Consider the following 24,568-nt stretch of genomic DNA (forward strand, 5'->3'; position numbering starts at 1 on the left):
TTTAAATTGCATAGTCTATGGTGCTGGGGGCGGTGGAGGCAGACACTGTTATCAAAGCTGCCTTGGTCTGAGGGTATCTTCGAGCCCAGTGGCCAGGGTATCCACAAGAGAAAATACACCTCTCATGGACATCCCCATGTTTACCCCTACTGTGATTCTCTTGTTCGTTAGATCAAAGAACTGTAAAATCCATTTAGAACAGTAATATCTAAACAACTACACTGTTCAAAATAAAAATTACTAGTCACAAGTGAGTCATATGAGCCTTATGTGTATAAAGCAGGTAATGTTAAACCCGAGATTTACATTACAATCTTAAACAGAAGTTAATCTGGTAATGATTAGCTAAAATTTGTTCACTTCAATTTAGTTAAATATAAAACAATGCTGTAAGTTAAAATAGCTTTCAAATTGTATTGGGCAATTATTGTGATACTTTTAAAGGAATGAACAATATTGCCCAGAGGCTATGGTGGAACACACCCGGAAGTCTCGCACAAGGTATTGTCCCCATTCCCCTAACAATTTTAATCCTTCGATGTTGTAATTGCTTTTAACAATACTGGTGACCCCGCTTTACGAATGTTCGCTTTACGCAACTTTGCTTTAACAAAAGACCTACATTAGTAACCTGTTTTTGCATTACAAAGAGGATTTTCGCTTTCACGAAAATTTTCCCCCATATAAATTAATGGTTCTTCACTTTACACCATTTCGGCCTAAGAAAGGTTTCATAGGAATGCTCTACCTTTGTAAAGGGTAGGGGGGGGGGGGAACTCCTGCATCGTAAAACATTTGCAATTTTTCTTCACTCTTCTCATTTCAGTTAATGTTTTCCTTTAATCTAGATGCAACTTAATTATAATAACATTTATTAAGATGGCATCCCCATTTCCAGAGTTAGTCCGGAATACTATAAAAAAAAACTTCTACGCACGCGTTCTATGTACTGTATTTATTAACATCATCGTCTTCTGCCTGAATCTTTTTTTAAGCCAATCTACAGTGTGAGGGAAACATTTTCTTAGAACTCCAACTAGATCAGTTCAAGGTACATTTAAATCAACCTTTGACTTTTCCGTCTGCTCCTGCCTCCCACCTGCCAACTCCCATAGTGTTATTGGGAACCGCGCTTTGACAGGGTACCGGCTTCGCCAAGCACTCAAGGGGCAGCAGTTGGGAGGGCTTTGTTGAAACCGTACCTGGGGAAGTTAGGAATGCAGCATCTCGTTCACTCTCAGATTCTAGTTCTAACTGTTCCTTTTCAGACACTGAGGTAGACACTATAAGACTTCGCCTGTTCTTTCTTTGTCTTTTCCTTCTTTGACTTTTGCTCGATTTCTTACATGATTCAGCTAACAGGTTTTGCACTTCACGTCGACATTAAACAATCACAGGCCACCCCTACGGTCTTCTCACATCATCCTTTCTCTAACAACACATCTGCAAACACTCACTTAGCTCATTCCATCATGGTGAGTTATAATTGACTTACCACTATATTCATGCGAGGAAAATACGCACTGTGTGTTTAATATTAAATTTGTTAGATAAACCCTTTTAGAAATGAAATTGAGTGTATTAGTCACTTATAAATGACTTATAGTTGACTTATCACCTATATTCCAGTTGTGATTAACACACACTGACCCCCCCCCCCCACCCCCACCATTGGCTGATCCGCAACACACTCACCAAATGTTCCTGTGCCAGAACAAGACCCGGACCACAGCCACCTTTTTTTAAAACCCTGCAGCTTTCCTGTGTCAGTGCTAAGATATTGGCATACCTTGACTACTCCACGGAGGAGGACGTGTGCATTCCTGCAGCAGACTCGATCGCTTGCTCAAATATCAGCAGTGTAAGATTTAGGACTGATCAGCCGCTGGGGCTGAATTCCTTTCTTCCGTGTAACAAAGTCAAGTGATAGCCATCTTGGTGAAACCTCTAAGTAACTCTCATCACTGATAATGAAATAAAATAACTAAAATAACCAGGCCAGAAACACACACACTTTTATGACTTCAACATATTTTTTATTTTACACGTGCACGAGAACAGGATAGTCTCTGTCACCCACACTGTTTTGAAGACAGGACAGAAAACTGCCAGTTTTATACAGAATTGGCTGATCATTTACAGATATTGATCATTTGGTAAATTACAATTGTTTCAATTCCTTACTTGCAAGATCAGCCACCATTCTCAATAGAGGTGATAAAAGTCAATCGAAACTTCAAGCGGACAGCTGATGATATTTTCAAGTTAGTAAAGCAATTGTTCCTTAGTTGTTGGGTGTGTTTCACATCCTTTCATTATTTCTATCTTGTCTGCCGCTGGCACCCCTTATTGTGTGAAGTGATTCTATGTTTTGGGAAGACTTTTCTAGAAAAGTCTCACTACAGAGCCCTTACTTGTCTGGCTTGACTACACACTGTCACAGTCACCCCTGCCTGTCTGTCTGTAATGAGTAAGGTTGGCTGTGGCAGTCTCACTTCAAAGGTCTCCCTTGTCTGGGTTTGACTACACCCCACCACAGTCATCCATGCCGAGATGTTGCCTTTAACCTTTGCCTTACCACAGCTCCCCCAAGCTCACATTTCACCCTTTATAAAGGTCACCCTATGACCTTTAGTTCTCATGGGTGAAGAGAGACCAACGGCCATATTCTGAGGATCAAGACTCTAGGATGGGAAGGTTATTGGGTATGTGGTCTCGATTGGAGAGCTGCTGTGGGATACCACATGGGTGCACCACCCCATTCTGGGCGCAGGCTAACAATGTTGTTGGGAACAAACTCAGAACAGGGCAGGGGTGGTAATGCTATGATGTGATATGATCAAAGTTATCTTAACTTGTAGGTCACCCAATTCTATAGCTTATTTCCCAAGAATACCCAATGGTGATCACTCCCAACAAGGTCCAATTTATGCTGTAAGGTTCCGAACGAAGCTTTACAACGGGAATGATGTCATTCCATATGCAAATGACACTGAAATCTTATCAAGCATGAAAGGATGATCATCAATCAGAAATTCAGTTGTCCATTTTTGAAGTGATGCAGTTTGATGTTTGGAAGAAAAATGATATTTATGTAACCTTAACAATTCTATGCTATTTACTGAAATTTCCAGTGTTTTAACTAGAACATATGATGGCAGATATGATTGATTTTAAAGTAGTGACTGTCAAGTGAATCACTGAATCACAACACACTAGATAAATGAAACCCAAGTCAAAACTAAATGCTTGGGAAGTTGAGGTTTTTTTCCATTCTAGTGAAAAGCAATAACAATCTTGCAGCTCCATTTAATAAATAGCAGACAATCAAACCAAAAAAAAAGAAACAGCCAATTTTAAGTTTCATACTTCTCTGAGAATGAGAATATTTCCTTGCTGAGATTTGCTTTTCTATAAAAAGATGTGCTTTGAGATGCAATTACTTCGTTATTGTCAATCCACCTTAATGGCTTGAAAGGTAAATAAAATAACGAGGAAAGTAATGGACGTCTTTTGGTACATTGTCACAGTGTGATACAAATTAACTGATCAGGGAATTTTGTTGAAATAGTACATGGGGGAAATTATACAAAGTACTTCGGCTTGTAATAGGATTTTCCTGGCTTTCCACAGAGCACAAATTGAAACTGCTCTAAATCTGCGATCTAAACCTGAAGCGATCTTGTGCAGCATCTGTGGAGAAAGGAGGAGCAGTTGACGTTGTGAGGTGAGAACTATCCATTACGAAAAGTTAGAAATTCAACAGGTTTTAAGCTACAGAGAAGAGGGAAAGATGACGGAGGGGCGTACAAGAGTGAGATATACCAACTAGTTGAGTGGTGTCGCAGTAACAACCTTGCACTGTAATTCAGTTTTGTTCTATACTTATGTATTGCATTGTACTGCTGACACAAAGGTAGGGAGGTGGGTATTGGCAGACATGAAAGACTGAAGACTATGCTAGATTAGTAATTTCTTACTGAAATATAACACAAGTTGCAACTAGCAGGGCCTGTAGTAGATTTTTCTATACTCAGAAATAAAACTAATGCCTGTGTACAGTTTGCTCAGTTCTGTTAAAGGATATAGTACAATCTTTGGGATATGTCACACCTGTACACAGTTCACACCTGTAGTCATCTGACACACCAGACCTTGCTGGACTACACTGATTCTCAGTCCTCCAGTATCTCAGATCTGAAATTCTCACTCTAGTGAAATTCAATTCATCTCTACGACTTTGCCCAAGTGATCATTTTCGAAAACAATGTTTGTACAAGCTGTTTTACTCCGATTTACTTTAGACCTTTTGCTAAGAACTTGCCCAATAAAATTATGTTCTAGCCTTCAGTGTTCATAACTATCAGTGAAAGTGCCCAGCAACATTTACAAGATTAAAGGTGTAACATGGTTTGTAATAGTTCAGATTCAAGGTCACTATTCATCAAAAGGATAGCAATAATACCATTGTCTAACAAGTGCAGGATGAATTACCTCAATGACTATCACCCAGTAACATGTCTATCATAACGACATACTGCAAAGGGCTGGTTAAGGCTGGAAATTACTCCTACCTGACGACCAAGGACCTGGACCCACTATACAGGCAAACACAATATCACTAGCTCTCCAGTCTGCTTTGGAACTTCTAGACAACCACAATACTTATGTCAGCCTTCTCGTTACCAATTACAGCTTAGCGTTCAGCATCAACATCTCCTCTGTACTAATCAACAATCTTCAAACTCTCGGCCTCTGAACCTTGCTCTGCAACAGGATCCTCCACTTCCCGTTTGGGAGATCACAGTCAGTGGAGGTTGGTAATAAATTCGCCTCCTCGCTGATAATCAACACAGGTGAACCTTAAGGAGATATGCTTCACCCGGTGCTCCACTCTCTGTACTTATGACTGTGTGGCGAAGCATAACTCAAACAGCTGATGACACTACTGTTGTTGGTAGAATCATGGACAGGAACAAGGAAGCAGACAGGAGTGGCACAGGCTGGCTTGTTCAGTGATGTTGCAGCAACAACCTCACACTTAACACCAACAAGACCAACTGATCGCGGACTTCAGGAAACAGAAGGTGGGTGAACGCATACTAGTCTGCATTGAGGGGTTAGCAGTTGAAAACATGAGCAATTTCCAGTTCCTAGGCATTAATATCTCAGAGGATTTACCCTGGCTCCAGCGCATTGGTGCAATCATGGTGATGGCATGCCAGCAGCCCTACTTTGTTAGGAATTTGTTGAGAATCTGTACGGCACTAAAGATTCATGCAAATTTGCAGATATGTAGAATTGCACAGATTGGTATGGAGGCTGAAATGCACAGGATTATGAGAGCCTGCAGATGGTTATACACTCAGCCAGCTCTATCATGGGCACAACCCTCCCCACCATTGAGGATATCTTCAAGTCCATGAACATTACCTTATTATTCTTTTATTTTTTTCCTTAAATAAATAAACTTATTTTAGTATTGTACGATATTGTTGCCACAAAACAACAAATTTCAGGTCATATAAGTCAGTGATAATAAGTCTGACTGTATTCCAGTGGGCTCAGAGGCCTCATAACAAAGCCCAATGATAAGATGACGACGCATTGAAAGTATTTTCAGCACACTCTAATAGAAACCCAGAGAGATTCTTGTCAGTGTTTCATGTTTGCAAGGACAGACTTTGAAACAGAAGAATAATACTTATTTTTACTTTCCTTCTTTTTTAAGTTGCTGCACAGTACAATTATATAATCATTATGATGCAGCCAGAGTTCTGGACCAGATCCAGAGACACAAAGTCAAATCCCATCATAATTGCTTTTTTATCAAAAATAAATTGAATTGGAAGAAAAATGTGGTCTCAGGAACAATAGCCATGAAACGACCTGATTTCCATGAAAACGCAACTGGTTTACTAATGTCTTTCAGGTAAAGAAACCAGTTATCAATGTCTTGTTGCTATGGCATTCTAGATGGACAAAGGTGGATGCCTCTTGGTTGACTCCCTTGCTTGAGAACAAATAGGAATGGGCAATAAATACCAGCACTGCCAATGATGCCCACATCCAGCGAACAATTAAATGAAAGGTGGACTGTTTGCTCTACTTATGCCTGCATATCCACCCTGGGTAAAACCTACATCGCTTGACAGACGATTCAAAGCAGAATTGACACCTTCTAACGTATGGGCATCCAGGTCAAATCCGCATGGCTCAGTTCACCTAACGTAACAAGAGTGAGGGAAAAAACCTCAGAAGGATCTTGTTCAGCATCAATCAACTGCAGATAACATGAACTTATTGAGCTGCTTGCTTTGATAAAAGTCAGGCCATATGGGAGGACAAGACGGTTATCTGAATGTGCTGAACTCCCGCAGCACATTTTGCAGCAGGTAGAAAAGCATTATCCAGGCATTGATTATTGATTAATTAAATTTCTCAAGTCTGGACAGTTACACAGAAAACAGCTGTGAAGAAAATACAAAGAAATATATGACATATGAGTCAATTGATGCATTTCATTCCACAAATTGTCTCCCTGAACACATCTACTCAGCCCATTTATTCCCATGAGGAAATTGCTGCACAAGTACACCCTGACCCTCACTTTGGCAACAGTTGCAGATTGCCCCTAGCAGAATCCCTGCTCATTTGGTTTGACACAAATGATTCATTTCATTGCATCTATCAATGTTCCAATGGGCATGTGACAAATAAAGCTAATCTATCCTGAAATTTTCCCAAAGTGAAATCCAAAATATTCGCTGCTCCTTACTAAACTCTTCCCCAGTCAGAAGCCCCAGATGAACCATGAGATCCAAAATCTCCTGAGGCCCAGATCAGAGGCACTCAAGTCTGGTAAACAAGAAAGTTACAAGAGGCCCATGTACGATCTCTGGAAGGCTAACTCATGGGTAAAGTGGCAATTCCAGACCAAACTTGGATCAGCGAAGGATGTTCAACAGTTGTGGCAGGGCTTGAATGCTATTAAATTAAGCGACATAGAAGAGAGCAGGGCTATGCTTCCAGATGACCTCAATGCTTTCTATGCTCGCTTTCACTATCAAAGCATGGATGAACCATCTCGAACTCCCAGCTCTCCCGATGATCCTATGATTTCAGTCTCTGAAGCAGAGGCGCAAGCAGCATTCAGAAAGGTGAGCCCACAAAAAGCATCCGGCCCAGATGAAGTACCTGGCCAAGTACTAAAGACCTGTGCTGATCAATTGACTGGTGTGTTCAATGAGATCTTCAACCTCTTGCTTTGGTCGTGTGTGTCACCCACCTGCTTCAAGGAGGCTTCAATTACACTGGAACCCAAGAGGAGTGTGGTGATCTGCCTTAATGACTATCACCCACTAGCACTTACATTGACAGTGATGAAGTAGTTTGAGAGGTTGGTGATGAAACATATTAACTCCTGCCTGAGAAGCGACTCAGATCTGTTCCAATTTGCCTACCGGAGCAACAAGTCCACAGCAAATGGCATCTTACTCGCTTTTCACTCAATCCTAGAACATCTAGACAGCAAGGATGCGTACATCAGGATGGTCTTCATCAGCTACAGCTCAGCATTCAATACTATTATCCCATCAAAACTAATCAATAAGCTCACAGACCTTGGCCTCAATACCTCCTCGTGCATTTGGATTTCCTCACTTGCAGACCCCAGTCAGTTTGGATTGGCAAAAACATCTCTACCATGATCTCCATCAGCACAGGTGCACCACAGTCTGTGTGCTTAGTCCTCTGCTCTACTTGCTTTACACTTATGACTGTGTGGCTAAGCAAAGCTTCAGTGCTATATTCCACTTTGCTGATGACATCTCCATTGTAGGACAAATCAAAGGTGGTGATGAATCAGCAAATAGGAGGGAATTTGAAAATCTGGCTGAGTGGTGCCATAACAACAACCTCTCACTCAATGTCAGCAAGACCAAGGAACCTATTATATACTTCAGGTGAAGGAAACCAGGTGTCCATGAGCCAGTCCTCATTGGAGAATCAGAGGTGGAGAGAGCTAACAAGTTTAAATTCTTTGGTGTTAAGGAAGCATGGCAGCACCTCTACTACCTAAGGGGTTTGCAGAGATTTGGCATGACTTCCAAAACTTTGACAAACTTTTATAAATGTGCAGTGGAGAGTATACTGAGTGGCTGCATTCCAGCCTGGTATGGAAACACCTTGAATGGAAAATCATACACAAAGTAGTGGATACAGCCCAGTCCTCCCAACCATTGAGCACATCAGCATGAACGCAGCATCCATCATCAGGTACTCCCACCACACAGGCCATGCTCTCTTCTCGCTGCTGCCATTAAGAAGAAGATACAAGAGCCTCAGGATTCATATCTCCAGGTTCAGGAACAGTTACTATCCCTCAACCACTGAGGCTCTTGAACCAAATGGGATAACTTCAGTCAACATCACTTGCACAATCATTAAAATGCTTCCATAAACAATGGACTCACTTTCAAGGATTATTCATCTAACGTTCTCAATATTTATTGCTTATTTATTATTATTATTTCTTCTTTTTGTACTTGCAGTTGTTGTCCTCTGCAGTCTGGTTGAACGTCCTATCTGAGCGATCTTTCATTGATTCCGTTACGGTTATTTTTCTTTAGATTTATAGAGTATGCCCACAAGAAAATGAACCTCGGGGTGGTATATGGTGATAAATAAGTACTTTGATAATAAAATTTATGTTGAACTTTTAAACTCAGCTTTTGTCCTGGGAGCAATGTCCCTCTTGATGTTCCTTATGAGTTCAGAAATGTTACAAGAACTCAGTCCAAAGGTTGTCAGCATCTCAGTCTCGAGGGTTGTTGCTGTTAATTCATGGAGGCTCACATTACATTCTTGCTTAGTTACTTTAACGAAAATAGGCAGTGGATGGAGAGGACGGGGGTGTGCAGCAATGGTGGAAAGAGAATCAATATTGCAAATGAGGATTAGACTGCCCACAAGTCTGCTGAAGACTGAGCTGGCATACTTAAGACATAAAACTGGCAGACTGAGTGATGTGCAAATTATGCTTAGGATGTCAAGCTAAGGTGCTAATTAACCCAAGTTTTAATGAATTGAATTGATAATTGAAAGAATTGAAAACTGAAGCAAAAGCAAAATGACAGGCACCAGTTGATCTGTCAGTAATGAACAACACGCATGCACGGACACACACACACACACACACACACCCACCCACCCACCGCCACCGGCAGTAAAACCAACCAGGATCTACTTCATTTAACCATTGAGAGACTACAATTATTCCGAGACAGCCATCCCTAACTCATTGGGAAGGAAACAGCAGTTAAATTTTAAAAAAGGCTCTTGGCAAGTTTTGAGGGCTTGAACTGCAGGTATTATGAGGATTGGGAAAATCAAGATGAAAGAAGCAATTTTAAAAAAAGAAAAATGTGAAACTGAGCTAATCTTATACTATAATTGAAAGGAGCTAGGACATAGCACCGTCAATACTTAGTTAACAGGTCAACTTCACAATTTGCAGTCAAGAGCACAAGTACAATCCTCAAATGATAACCAGTTCTTTTGTAAATTAACTCTGTGCATGTGATATGCACTTGTAATCCTAATGACGTTTACTTCTATTGGAATAAGACTAGTAAGATATTTCCATCACTGCATTTGAGTATTAAAAACAAAGCAAGCTGCTTTATATCAAGCTAAACTTCTCATTCAGCCAGATGAGGAGATATTAGGGCAGATCCCCTCACAAGGTATGCTCTGAGAAACAAAAACATTAAACACAATCCGTGTTTCCTGTACTTTTGATTTCCAGCATCTGTTTATATGTTTGGTGTACAGTATGTTTTCAAGGAATAGAAAGAGCAGATGGCTTTAAGAAGAACATTCCAAAGACTGGCGCCCTATCTACTGGATAAAGGTTTTTAAACAAAAGACCAATTTAAGCCAGTAGAATATTCAAGAAGCAGGAAATAAAAAGGCATAGCGATTTTAAGTGAATGGGGGAGATCTCAGAGGCAGGATGTGGTGAGGCCACAAATGCATTTGAAAGCAAGGATAAGGATTTTAAAATCAAGACCCCTTGCAAGTAATTGTGATAGGTTAATAGTATTTGTTTTGAGATCGGATACAAGCAGAATATTTGATTACCTCAAATTACAAGGCATAGAACAAGACGGTTCAGCTGGGAGTGTACTGAAACACTTAAACCAAGAACCAGTGAGATATTGTCCTTATGCAGCAAATAAACTGAGATAGTAGCTGATTTGGGCAATGCGAGGAAGTAAAATTAATGATATGTTGGACGTGCAGTCCGATGTTCACTTCAGCTTCAGGTCAGACACCATATTATTTATAATCTGGTGTGCCTAAGATGTCAGGAAGGACAGCGATTGATTGAGCAACAGAAAATAGAATTTGTAACTACCAAGGAAAATCGTGTTGAGTTAAAACGCATTAGATTGCTGGAAATCACTACCTGTTTACTGCTAGAATAATTTAAAAAGAATTGAAAGTAATTGAGAAATATATTAAACGTACTATGTTAAGATATTGGCCGGCTGGTGGCGCAGTGACATCAGTGCCGAACTCCGGAGTTCGAATCCAGCTGGGCCACTCCCGGACACACTTTCCATCCGTGCCGGGTTGAGTGTTGAGCTCGCAACTCGGTCTCGTTAAAAAAAAACACAACTGCGCTGTGAGAAGGACGTGGGGGACCACTCATAAAATCTTTCCTTGAAAACAGCCACCTGAAAAAAGAGTGGCCACCAAGGCTCTGGCAGATTATGGCACACAAAAACAATTAAGATGTACAGCATAAAAATATTTAAAATAGTAAAAAAGATATTTATAAACATAATAAGAAATTAGATTTAATTAAAACATAAAAGGTATAGAACTAAAGAAAAACAAACAAAAACTTGCTTTCTGAAATGTTGGTGACTCAATGCAAACAAATGAGACTGCATTAGATAGCTAGAGTAAAGCTGAGGGGCCAGGTGTGAACTGTATCCTGCCTCTCCACTCAGAAAGGTACAGTCAATGCAAGAGGTCAGACCTATTTGCATTTGACTCCAACACACTCCATATTTCCACACTGCATCTCATAGGTGCAGAAATCCAGAAAATGCACACTGCAGCAATCCGATGATTTTCCAGGAATTGCTGGCTCATAACGGTTAGCACGACACTGTTACAGCCCAGTGTGTCTTGGAGTTCAATTCCAGTGCCATCTGTAAGGAGTTTGTATGTTCTTCCCGTTTTTCCATGTGGGTTTCCCCCAGGTGCTCCAGTTCCCTCCCACAGTCCAAGGACATACCAGTAAGTAGATTCATTGGTCTTTGTAAATTGTCCTGTGAATAGGCTAGGGTTAAATGGAGGGTTGCTGGGCAGTGCAGCTCTTTGGGCCCGAACAGCCTGTTCTGCACTGTATCTCTAAATAAAGAAATGTCTTGTGCTAATGGAGCAGGAAGTGCATTTTGGACACTCAAATGCCACAAATCTGCATGGAATACAGTTCTATCAGCAGCATGAAAATGACTGATATTGCTTCACGGATAATTTTACCCATCACTGATGTTCCTTTCTATGCAGAAGTCTCGTGATCTTAAATCCATCAACTACTGCAATATAATACCTTGTTAATGGATTAACAGTTCTGTAAATCTTGTAGTTATGGTCTCCAGTTTTCTTACCCTGTGATTACAGCAGATAATACTACTTACACTGATGTGGCTACATCTCCACTTCAATGACAGGGCAAATTTTCGAGGAGCTGCAGCCATTGTGTAGGAAAATAAAATCACAAGTATTGAAAGTGATTAATCCAATTTAAAGCCATTTCCAAATCAAAACTGCACACCGAGAACCGTGATGGGCAAGCTTAAAGTAGTAATACAGAAAAGCAAGCACCTTCATCATTATCATTGCTTAGAAATGGAACCCAATTTGTCACAGAAGCTGCAGGACAGAAGAGAAAAGCAGAATAATTTTCAATCTGAGCTGTCTGTTTCCAATGGCAGAGACCAAAACCTTTCAATAGCAAACAACTAAGTAATCTGAATCTTTACTCTTTTGATTAAATGTAATGGCAGAGAAGGAAGAATGTGTCCATGGACCAATAGTTACTCAGGACAGTTGAGGCACTGCTACAGTCTACAAATAGCTTCTAGCACAAATTCAAAATTGCCAGTTCTTTGCTGGGTTCAGAAGATCAACACATCAGTGGGGTAGGTAAAAACCAGACAAAGGATCACAGTGGGTGTACCATCTGTACTGCCAGTATACTGAGAAGAGGTTATTTGTGCATCATCTCAGGGTATAAAGAAGGTGTAAATCGTCTGTTGGAAGGGGAGTTGAATACAAGGTGCATGCAGTCTGGGTTTCAAAAGCAATCGCACAGTGCGACACCAATCATCACTTACATTGAAATAAAATACAGCGAATGTTGGACATCTTCAGTAAAAAGCAGAACTGGTGTACACCCCCAGGTTCTGGAGCACTTTTAACCATCGAGGTCCTGAACTGGCATAAAATACCTTCACTCACCACAACCCTAACCTAATTCAACAGCCTATGGGCTCATTTTCAAAGATTCTTTACAACTTATGATCTCAGTATATTTACAGTTGCCCTCCTTATCCACAGGGGACTGGATCCAAGAGAAAAACGCGGATGGTCAAGTCCCTTATTTAAACTGGCTCAGTGCGGTGGTCTTTAGGACCCAGCGGAACCCCAGACTTTACTTAACATGTTCAGTGCGGTGGACATTATGACCCGGTGGCGCAGCTCTGAATATGTGGTGTTTCTGTTCACGAAAATAATCACGATCACGATTGATTGAAAATAAGGTGGAAGTAATAAGGCAATTGGAAAGAGGTGAAACACCATTGGTCATTGGAAAAGCATTAGGCTACAATCGGTTAACGATCGGAACAATTTTAATGGAGCATGTGAAAGGCCCTGCCCCGATGGAAGCTACAATTATTACTAAACAACGCAGTGGTTTAATTATTGAAATACATATGTTTCTTAAGTGTTTTTATGCATAGAAAGGTAAAATATGCACTATATACTAAGAAAAACGTTTGACTGACTGACGCTAAATAATACCGGATGTACCTGTTCCGACTTCAAATCCGACTTAAAGGCGGACTCGAGAATGGAACTCATTCATAACCCGGGGACTGCCTGTACTTTTAAGTCATTTCTCGTTTACTTATAATACCTAATACAATGTAAATGCTATGTAAATAGTTGTTATACTGTATTGTTTAGGGAATAATGAGAAGAAAAAATAGTCTGTATATGCTCAAACGACGAGTGCTGGAGAGGGAACTTCTGGGTTTTCCCGATCCGCAGTTGGCTGAATCCGGCCATGCGGAATCTGCGGATAAGGAGGGCCGACTGCATTTGCAAAGTTTATCTTCTTTTGCCATTGGTGTTTGTCTTTGTCTGCATATGTATAGATGTTTTAAAATAAATTTCCATAAATGCCTGCAAGAAAATGAATTTCATGGTAACATATACATATTTGGATTGTACATTTACTTTGAATTTTGAAACCCACCAGAGGCTGATGTCATTTTTCCGATAGGTGAAGGTAGAGATTTAGCAACATATAAGGAAATGTGACGTCAGAAAGAGGTGGAAAGGAAGAGAGAACACAAGAGAGTTCCATCATAGGGTGGCGTGCAAGATTTAAATCACCTCAAACACACTGCAAGTTTTATGTTCCTGAATATGTTGTTACTAAGACCCATACAGGAAGTCTGTCAGTTTCACCTTTTAGGATTTTACAAATTTAACAGAAATCAGAATAGTCACAGAATTTTTAAAAGTTGGACTTCACAGTCACATGGTAATTAGATAAGATGCGGAGAGATCAAATTTTAAGAACAGCAATTTCATAAATGTGGTGACATGTTAGAACTCACTTGATACAGACAAACATACGAATGAAAAGGAAGAGTAATCTGCTCCCCTCTTACACTTCTGACATGCTTCCCTTGGCACCAGTTCCTTCTACCAGACACTGTATGCTTCTTTCCTTCTCTTTAAACAGCCTTTAATATTCATCAGCATCCAGGGTTCCCAATATTTATTTTAATATCCCTGGCTTTTACCTGGACAGTAGTATGTTGACCTTGAACGTTTGCTATTTCTTTTGCAGCTGTTTCCCACTGTGGTCTCACAGCTGTCATCTTACTTGAAAGTCAATGCTCCCAAACTACCAGGCCCTCCCTTCTGTTTATGAAATAGTCCTGATCCCCTTTTTAGACTAGCTTAATTACTGGTCCATCCCTAGCTTTTTCCATAATCATTTTAAAATATATAGGGTTATGGTAACAATCTCCAAAATGTTTTCCTACTGACTCTTGCCCAGCTACATTCCCAAACACTCCTTCCCATATTGGTCTGCTTACATACTGTATCACAAATCTCTTCTGAGCACACTTCAAAAACTTCCCCAAAAACTTGATATTTAAGCAGTTCCAGTTGACATCTGGGCACCTGAAGTCCTCTAACATGACAAGTGCATTTTATAGCATTTTTCTGATATCTGCCTACATATATCAGTGGAAGACTGCTTCGCAAGTAGTGAGGAAACCAAAGCTGAGGGTTTGCAAACAATAACAATAGCAGTCAGCAAAGGTAGATTCAGCATGTCACCTAAAACTGACAAACTTCCATAGACTCTATTACGCTTCATAACTAAAACATAAAATTTAAAGGAAGACACGGGAGTCTGAAATGTCTTAGTCCAGGTTTACTTTAAGCAAGGCACACACATATCACATGGTAGCATGATGATGTATGCAATTAATGTATTTATACACAGTATATAATCCATAATGAATTATTTAAACCAACAAGAACATTTAATCAAACTATATATATATAGATTACTTAAATAATGCTGAAATATTAAATACATACCAGATTCTCAGTAAAGAGTATCACAGCCTGGTATGGAAACTCCAAAATCCAAGGAACAGGAATGTCTATAGACAATGGTGCATTTCCATGGAGTGCTGCCCCAAGAAAGCAAAATCCATCATCAGGAATCCCACCATCCAGGCCATGCTCTCTTCCTGCTGCTACCACTGGGCAGGAGTCCCACAGCACCATGTTCAGGAGCAATTATTACCCTACAACCACCACGTTCCCGAAATGAAGTGGATAACTTCCCTCACAATTCCTAACTGATTCCACAACCTACAGGATCAAGGACTTGTTACAAATGATGCTCTCAGTATTTTTGATTTTTAATTTGCACAAATTGTCTTCTCTCGCACATTGGTTGTTGTATAAAATTTTCAAAAATCCTATCTTATTTCTTTCTTTTCCTGTAAATGCCTGCAACAAGATTAATCTTAAGGCAGCACATGGTAACATATATGTACTTTGTAAAATTTACTCTGACTTTCGACTGCTTAACAAAAGGGTAAGGGTTCTGAATCACATCGAGAATCCCACCAAATGGCAGTTCCAAAACCAAAGGTTTTGATTTTAACCCAACGAGAAAAACTTAGTTTGGAAAGCTCAAGAGATATGTCACAGCTTCCAGTAATACAAGATCACAGTGATAGGTCTTAATTATGGCTTATAATTTAACCAAAGCTATTTGTAAATAAGATGCATTATATACAATTAATCTTAAATGCAGGGAAACTGCCTCTGCATTGGACTATAAATCTCCCAGCAGAACAAAATAATAGGAACTTGTGACAAAGTTGAATCATACCATTTTCAATTTTCAATCTGCTTAATCTCCACCCCATGCACAGAATTTAATCAAGATATAATCATTAGCATGCCACTGATCCCACCCCAAGTCAGTTCATCGTGTTTCACATTTAAAATGAAATTGTTAGAATAGGTTTCCCCCAGGAAGCTTGTAACTGTGACATGGGGAGTGCCTTTAACAACTGTTCATTTGTTAAAGTGATTAGGCATGATATTAATTAACAAATTCAACAGTGAAAGTCAAATCCATTCAATTTCTCCAAGGGGAATTCCCTGCAGTTCTGTGTGTAGTTTGAATTGATAGGGACTCGAGGTGCAGTGACATTTACACGCTCGTGAATGTGAATGGACAGACCGAGCTGGACAGCCAGGCAGATGCAGCTCTGATGGATTAGCGCTTAAATACGATCCCAATTTGATAGTAATCTAGAGGGAACCAGCCTCTGCACTGGAAAGTGTCCACGGCCAGACTGACACAGGATTATGGGTCAAATGTGATACTCTGCACTGCGGCCAAACTGTCTGTATCGTTCTCTTCCAAGGTTCAGTTGGGTTGAAGGCCTGTTAATGCAAAAAGCTATGTAGAGTAAAAAAGGTTTTAGACATAGTATCATTCTTAAAAACTTAAACATCAGTTATAGCTTGATGGTATGACAAAAGTAACAAAACAATTATTTTTTCCTTTATTTTAAAAACCTCGCAAGATGGGAGGAGAGAGCAATGGACCAGGTCAACCGGGAGTCTTTCGCTTACCTGACAATTTTAGCTATTGCACAATTGTAAATGAGTGGTGTCTTTATTGTGATTAAACTAACCTTTTGAATTAAAGAGACAATACCCTCCTGCAGTTTGTTTATCGCTGGAAAGGAACTTCAAATGTTCTTCCAATTCTGTGACAATACCAATAATCCAGGAAACGGCAAAGAGTAGGAGCTGGGATTTCAATGTGGAAGGAATAATGGAAATGTCTAATGGCATAGATCACACATGGCTATTTTCACCTTACCCTTACAGCTTATTCATCAATAATACTAATTCTTTTTTTTCCAGAATGATAAGGAAATATATATGGAATTCATATCATACAGTCCTAATTTAGCTCTTGAAACACAAACACATTTTACAAGAAAGAGGATAAATAGCAAACTGAAGTCACGATTGACAAAACATCTGAAAGAAATTTGTTGGAAGTGGCCCTGTTTTTTTTTGTCAGAGTGCTGCTGGCTATCAACCCACTGATGATCTGAAATGAGTTGACAAAGTGAGGACAAAGATATTTCAAAGTGTCACGAAGATGGGCAAACTAAACAGTATTATTCAAAACAACCAGTGAAGATAAAAAGAAACCCATTTTACCGGTAGTTTTCGGTCTGCATGTTTACGGTGCTCATTGAAAGCTCACTTGCTTTTCTACCCTACCTGTCGGCTATTATTGCTGCGCTCCATGTTCACATTTGCTCGATTAGATCCAGTAACCCTCATGTGAGACTCAGTGATTGTGAACTCAATATTTAGTTCTTAAAGACACCACCACATCCTCCAGAACAGGAAATCGGAAATCAAAGATCAAGGAAGAAATACCTCGCAACACACTCCTGGCTAGGAGACTCTCAGATAAACCTCTTGTACAATATAGATGAATTCCTGACCTCTCAATTGATCTTGTTTTGGCCCCTGCACCCAAGTGGTCTGTCTGCACTGCAGTTTCTCTGTAACTGTACCACTATATTCTACTTTCTATCATTGATATTCCCTTAGTACTACTTTGATGTACTTACGTTTGAAATGATCTGCATTGCAAATTGAAATTCTTCAACTACACTTCTATATGTGTGTCAATAAGAAACCAATTACCCTTTTCAGCACAGGCAACAGAACTGTTTGAAGCAACTCTGTTACAGGCCTTGTTGAGATTTTTAGGAAGTGGAGATAATTCCTGACATTTCCATGCACTCTGTCTGGATGGAATATGCAGTCATTCATTAATGCCAAAGCAAGGTTCTACATCCACTGTTTGCATCTGACATAATTATTCCAATTTGTTCCCAACAAGACAACTTCACAGCTCTATTCACAAACAAAAAAAAATCTGCAGATGCTGGAAATCCAAGCCACACACACAAAATGCTGGAGGTGGCGTCTACGGAAAAGAGTACAGTCGACATTTCAGGCTGAGACCCTTCAGCAGGTCTGGAGAAAAAAAAAACGATAGAGGAAAAAGGTTGGGGGGAGGGGAGGAAGAAACACAAGGTGATGGGTGAACCCGGGAGGGGGAGGGGTACAGCAAGAAGTTGATCAATGAAACAGATACAGGGCTGGAGAAGGGGGAATCTAGAAGGGGGAGTACAGAAGACCAGGGTAGAAAGAAAAGGGGGGAGGAGCACCAGAGGGAGGCGATGGGCAGGTGCGGAGATAAGGTAAGAGAGGGAAATGGGATGGGGAATGGTGAAGGAGTGGCAGAGGCCATTGCCAAAAGTTCAAGAAATTGACGTTCATGCCACCAGGCTGGAGGCTACCCAGACGGAATACAAGGTGTTGTCTGTGAGCTCTTCGTGACACTTTCCTCCCTTCAATTGCAAGGTTCGAAGGTTATTACTAACTTTATTTATTTGAGATACAGTGCAGAACAGGCCCCTCCGTCCCTTCAGGCCACACTGCCAACAATCCTCCGACTTAATCCCAGCCTAATTACGGGACAATTTACAATGACCAATTAACCTACCAACTGGTACATTGTCGTGAATCAAAAGGATGCTCTGTCTTGTTCTCACCCAACATCTGTTGTAGACTGAGCAGGCAATTCTGGGCTGAAGATCAACTGACATTTACCCGAAAATCCAAGGCAAAACTCCGAACGTAACAGAACGAGGGATTAAACCTGGGACAGCGTCACACACAAAATGCTGGAGGAACTCAGCAAGTCAGGCAGCATCAGTGGAAATGAATAACCAGTTGATGTTTTGGGCCAAGACCCTTTTTTGTCAGGACGGAGAAGGGAGGGAGAAAGACACCACAACAAAACACTTGGGGAAGCGGAAGCTGTAAAGTGAGTGGGTTTGAGCATCTCGAGTGGATTAAGTGACTCAGTCAGAGCAACATGCCCAGATTACTGTAATTCTAGCAAAGTGTTGTTTGCATCTCACCAGCAATTTACAATAAACGACAGAGGTGATCAACCGAAGGAAAGAGTTGAAAAGACTGCCGAGAACCAGTGTAACAGAAGAGCATGCTACAACACATCAATACTCTCACATTCTATGCCATGGCTGATAATGATTCATAACACCCAAAGACCAGTGACAGGATGAAATGAAATTTCATCAATACATCATGGGCCATCACATGAAAACAATGGCAAACAATGGCAAGGAAGTGCAGCTGGACAGATGCACAGTGTGGGGCAACATCAGAGTCTAAGGTGCTCAGATTACGAGCAGGTGTGTTGTTAAGTGATAAGAGAAGCTGGGGAATATTAAATAAAGAGGGTCGTGAGGAGCAATATAAAGAGGTGCAGAGGAAAGAGAATAAAAAGAATTAGGGATGATATAAATATAATTATTTAACACATTAAAACATATTTTGCAATCATATGAAATTCTGTGCAATAAAACCCTTACTGTGACATACAGGCACCAAATACAACTGTGGGCCACTGAAACACATTTACAATACCAGTGAGGTACCTTGGTCTGCAAACAATGTTACTTTGACAAGTCTTTTAAGTGCAATTCCCAAAGGTGGCACCAGGTGTAACATCAAATAACATTTATGAAGTCCATTTCCCATTGCTACAGCACACATATACTAAACATAATTTCAAACAGAATGCTTGAACTTTCTAAAGATGTAAACTAAAATCAATGTCTGCGTGCCCCACATATAGTTAGTAACAATATAACCTAGAAATATTGCACAAGAGTTAGATTTAATATAAGGATATTCACCATCAGCCTGGATTTTTATGCCTCCCTCTCTTTCCAAATAGGTGTACGTCCATAGCCCAAAGGGGTTCTGAATTTAATTTTGCCCATTAAAAATCTATGAGATTTTTTTTTTCCAGATCTATTTGTGAATTACTAAATATTTAAGCAAAACAGTCCTTAGTACTTAGGGTGTATGTGGACCTCAGACAGACAAAGAAAATCTGTGGACTGAGTTTCCAAGGAAGACAAGTTATGATTTGCATCAGTGCGATAAACATATCCAGAGAAAGAGCCAATTTTAGTGAGATATCAACACTTTTATAGAGGCTGTTTGTAATGACTAAGGATCTTTTTTTTTTGGATGCTTTTGGAGGAACTTTTCTTTATTGATATACTTTCAGCTGAAGTTCAAAAGTAAAACATACTTTCCCTAACTGTTACATCATGTGGCATTTCTTCAACAATCTTGATTGGGATGGGGCTGGGGGGTAAGGTGGGGGTGAAGAAAGGGGACTGCAATTGCACATTCAACTTTTAAATTTAGCTTTACATTGGACAAACACAGAAATTCCAACATGTAAAATTGTTAGGGAACTGCAAGGGAAAACAATTTAAAAGCATGCAATTTGTTTTGTCTGAAATTAATGTACAATGGCTCAAAAAGGCAGCCACTGAAGCATTAAATATTGCAAGCTCTTAAATACTGTAATGCATTAATGGGAGGTGGTACTGTCATGCTAGCTGGAAATTTACATCAAATGCTACCAGTAATTTCATGACATATTAAAAGCAGATGAATTGAAAGCTGAAATTAGAACATCTATTGAAAAAATCAATTGATTGCATTGAAAACTAATATGCTAGTTCATTTAATAGGCAATGCTTTTGCAAGAGAGCTTTTTTGAAATTTACTCAAATTAGAGAATGAGGAAATTAAACTCAAAAGAAATAATTTATGAGCCAAATTATTACATCATCTAATGAGTTGATTCAAACTGTTCAGCCAAATGTCACTCAACACTTTTAAATTACCAGTGGTTGCATGGAAGGCCAATTATAGCACCAATAAAAAAGACGGTGCACAGGGCATGAATAAAGACCTTCTTTTTGAAGCTTCCTAGACAACCTGTACAATAGAAATCTATTGACTGGCTGATAGACATTGTTGAGGTTGTACATTTTCCTGCTGGATTTTTGAACATGCTGTCACCATCTGGTGTACCATCGCATAACGCTGAACTAAAAGAAGGAGCAGCAATCAAAGCTATTCAGCAATTTAGATCCATCAGTAGAAGCAATAGCAGCGGAATGGTAATTCAAGTGTTACTACTATGCATAATTGAGGCTACAGTAGTAATGCTGTTGGGGAAAATATCTCCATTCCTCAGATCTACTTTTTCAATTCAAGCAACTTCAGTTCACTGCTCCACTTACTTTTGTTCTGAGCATTAAAAAGCGTGCAAGGACAATCAGAAGGATTGCTGGCTTTAATCTCGAAACTCAACGCTTTTCCCATGGAAGCCTATATGTTAGTTGCTCCAGAGCTGGAAATAAAATTAATTTCTACAATTTCACATGAGATTGGAAAAAAAGAAATAGCATATTCTGAAGCACTACAACAATCAAATCAAGTGAATTTGCACATTTTTCCACAGCTGACAACCAACTCAGAGAAAACTATAGTAAATGTGTTTTGTATACATATTGTATTTTGTTTCCATGTATATGCATTTATTGATAACTTCAGTTAAATCACAAAATGTTAACACCCTAATCACATCATTCATGGAATAAATCACATATTCAAGTTAGATGTTATTTCAATTACGAAGGCTGTTATAAAATTTGATAGCAAGGAAATAAATGCAAACTTTATGAATGCCAGCATAATAATCTCAGCAATGCCAGATATTAACAGCTAGCTTACTACAGGAAGTATCCAGATATCAACTTGATGCACAACATACTTGGTTCATATTGAAACAAACGTACATTCATATTGTTTTTGCTCCGAATCAATTTTGTTGAAAACAATGGGAAATCAATATGTTGTTGACCAAGTCATGAGAATTGTGTTGCTGGAAGTTCAGGATAAAATTGCAGTCATCCTCATTCTTAGTTCCATTCAGTTGGTCAATAAAAATACTTTACACCTACAGTAGGTGTCAAATATTTCACTTCCACAAAATTCTTATGATCATGTGCAGCTTGATCAATGACCAAATATTCAGTCCAACATCACTTTATTTCTGTATTTCGGCTACATTTTTGTTGAGCTGCTGTGCCACCAGCTGAAGCCCACAATCCTGTAGGAAATCACAGAGTCAACAGCACAAAGCATGCCAGCTGGAGGAGGAAGTGACATAGGGGGTTGAGGAAAAAATGCATTAAAAATTTTGTGCTGAATTGCCAATTGAATTTTTTCCTCCAGCTGTCCATGTTAGCAACAAGGTTCTGCACATCATCTCCCTGATGCAAGGCGTAGTGGAGCTGAAAGAGATGACACCTTCTGTGACAGATTGCCCCATCACAAGTCCCAGTACATAGAAAGGCGTTTGGTGAATTAGAAGCCTGACACATTCTGAAACCTTGCGGGCACACAGTAAGTGACATTTTCAGTGGCTATCTAATGCAACTGCACAAGGACTTAACTCACCTGTATTCTTCTTGCTCTTCCTAAGGTAATAACGTCTGCCTGAATTCAGCTTTAATTGCGTGAGCTAAACATCTGATCAATTAATGGAGGTGGAGGTACTGGACAAAGTCAGCACTGGAACTTGAAGCCACAGCCTTCAGAAAGGCCAACACCCAGCTGCAACCGCTGTTCGATATTGCTGCATGTGTTAGCCTAGTTCTTGACATTTTACCAATTCTCTTCCACAATACCAGTGGTGGGAAAAAAAAAGATTAACATTTTACTGATTCAAGTCATAGACACAGTGGTGACAGCCATGGGCAAAGTTATCAGAAACTTGGTGAATTAGGAACTTCTGCTTTCTCAGGTATTTAATTCAATATATTCTCTCGTCACCAAGAAAGAGAAAGATGGAAAGCACCCCAATGTTGACTATTTAAAAGAAAGAATGATTATTTCAAATACTGGCACAAACTGTTTAACATTTTGATAAGAGAAACTAAAGAGGGAGCAGAACATAATATCTCTGTAAGTCAATGTACATTGCCTACCTTGGGATTTCTTGCATACTTCCCAGTCCTGGCATCCTTGACGAGACTGATTTCCAGCAGGTCTGTCTCCTATGGATAAGACAACACAAAAAAAACCCATAAGACTCAGGAAGCAAAATTGATCAGTAAATTGATGTGATTGATAAGTACATTGACTTATTGAACACGTTACATCTTGACAATGTAAGACAAAATTTGCTTTAATCACCAGAAAGTATTCTGAAGTTGGATTATTTTCAATGATACAAATTCACATACAGCAGATTGAGGAATATGCCTAGGATGCAGTTGTTGGCAGCAATGCCATTACTCATTGCCGAACTCTTGTTGGTATCGAACTGCTTCCCTGAATCGATCCAATCACTGTGGTTCCCATATTGATACTGGGCAGGAAGACAGAGACATAGAACATAGAACACTACAGGTCCTTAAGCCCATGATGTTCTGCCAACCTTTTAACCCACTCTAAGATCAGTCTGACCCTTCACTCCTACAAAGACTTCTATTCTTCTATTATCCTTGTCTTTTCATTGTTGCTAATGTACCTGTCTTTACCACTGCCTTGGCAGTGTGCTCCATGCACCTATCACCCTCTGCTTAACAAAATAGTTACCACTCACCCCAACCCCCATATTTTCCTTCAGTCATATTAAACATATGCCCTCTCATATTACGAACAATGTATTTTAATGCAGGATGTATTTTCAAGGTGAGATGTGCAGTCTGAAGGGAGACGCTGATACTGTGGTGTTTCCATTCATCTGCTGCTTTTGAATTTCCTACCAGTACATGTGTTTGGGAACTGCCAGTGCATTTTGCTGATGCTGTCCAGTGCATGTCAGTGTGTCAGAAGAGCAGAGAATGAGTGTTTAAAATGATGAAAGTGTGCCAATTAAAAGGCCTGATTTTGCCTACCTTCTCACATATTGCTAAACTGAACAGATTAAGGCAAGTAACAAATATTCTTCCACACTTGTGACGTACTTTATTGTTTGTGTAAAAGCCTGAGGGTGTCAAAGAGAAACGTGTTCATCAATGTATAACCACCTCCCACTCTTATAACCACAGTATTTCTGAGGATGGTTCAGCTCAGTTTGTGGTTGGCTCCCTTTGTAGTTTTTGCTCATTTCTTTTTCAAATCCTGCCAAAACATTGTTTACATTTACGTCATTTATAATTATATTGTAATTTGCCCTTCACCGTGTCTATTGTCTTGTTTATTAATTCTTGTTCTATCTTGCACTGTTTTATGTAGTCCCATGTAGGTCTGAAGTGTAATGTAGTTTTGTGTTGTTTCACATAGTCCAGTGTAGTTTTGTGTTGTTTCATGTAGCACCATGGTCCTGAAGGAACATCGTTTCGTTTTTACTGTGCACTGTACCAGCAGTTATGTTTGAAATGACAATAAAAGTGACTTGACTTGATTGCAGAAGCTTGACCATGGCTAACGAGATACGGTAACACCACACCCACACAATGCTGGAAGAGCTCAGTTGGTAAGGCAGCATCAATGGAGAGGAATTAACAGCTGATGGTTTGGGTTAACTTTCTTTATCAGTGATAACTGATCACTGAACATCAAGAGGTCGGTTTTTTTGGGTTGACTCAATTCGTTTTAAATAGTCCTATTGTATCTAATTGTTTTTTTCACCCTTCCATTATAGATCAAGCTTATTCAGCTTGGAAAACTAAGGGATTACTAAGATTTTCTGATTTAT

At 39.7% G+C, this 24,568-nt stretch overlaps 1 protein-coding gene and 1 long non-coding RNA gene across 10 annotated transcripts in view; one reads left to right on the top strand and one right to left on the bottom strand.

Moving 5' to 3' along the window:
* Positions 1–24,568, bottom strand: part of LOC132403025 (1-phosphatidylinositol 4,5-bisphosphate phosphodiesterase beta-1) — a 1,013,243-nt gene that overhangs the window by 742,872 nt on the left and 245,803 nt on the right. For 8 of the 9 annotated variants that reach the window (XR_009515160.1, XR_009515161.1, XR_009515162.1 and 5 more), the window contains one exon: positions 22,851–22,919. Coding sequence is in view for 6 of the 9 variants with exons in the window: in XM_059986239.1 (XP_059842222.1) it covers positions 22,851–22,919 (69 nt within the window). In the remaining 3 variants the exon portion in view is untranslated. Of the gene's footprint in view, positions 1–1,495; positions 1,528–22,850; positions 22,920–24,568 lie in introns of those variants that run through there. The other variant, XM_059986245.1, reaches the window with a different exon arrangement.
* On the top strand, positions 414–22,915 carry LOC132403027 (uncharacterized). Its single transcript, XR_009515163.1, has 4 exons — positions 414–501; positions 3,634–3,727; positions 22,096–22,266; positions 22,346–22,915. It is a non-coding gene; the product is annotated as an uncharacterized LOC132403027 (long non-coding RNA).

Source organism: Hypanus sabinus, chromosome 12, assembly GCF_030144855.1.
Source record: "Hypanus sabinus isolate sHypSab1 chromosome 12, sHypSab1.hap1, whole genome shotgun sequence".
NCBI classification, from domain to species: Eukaryota; Metazoa; Chordata; class Chondrichthyes; order Myliobatiformes; family Dasyatidae; genus Hypanus; species Hypanus sabinus.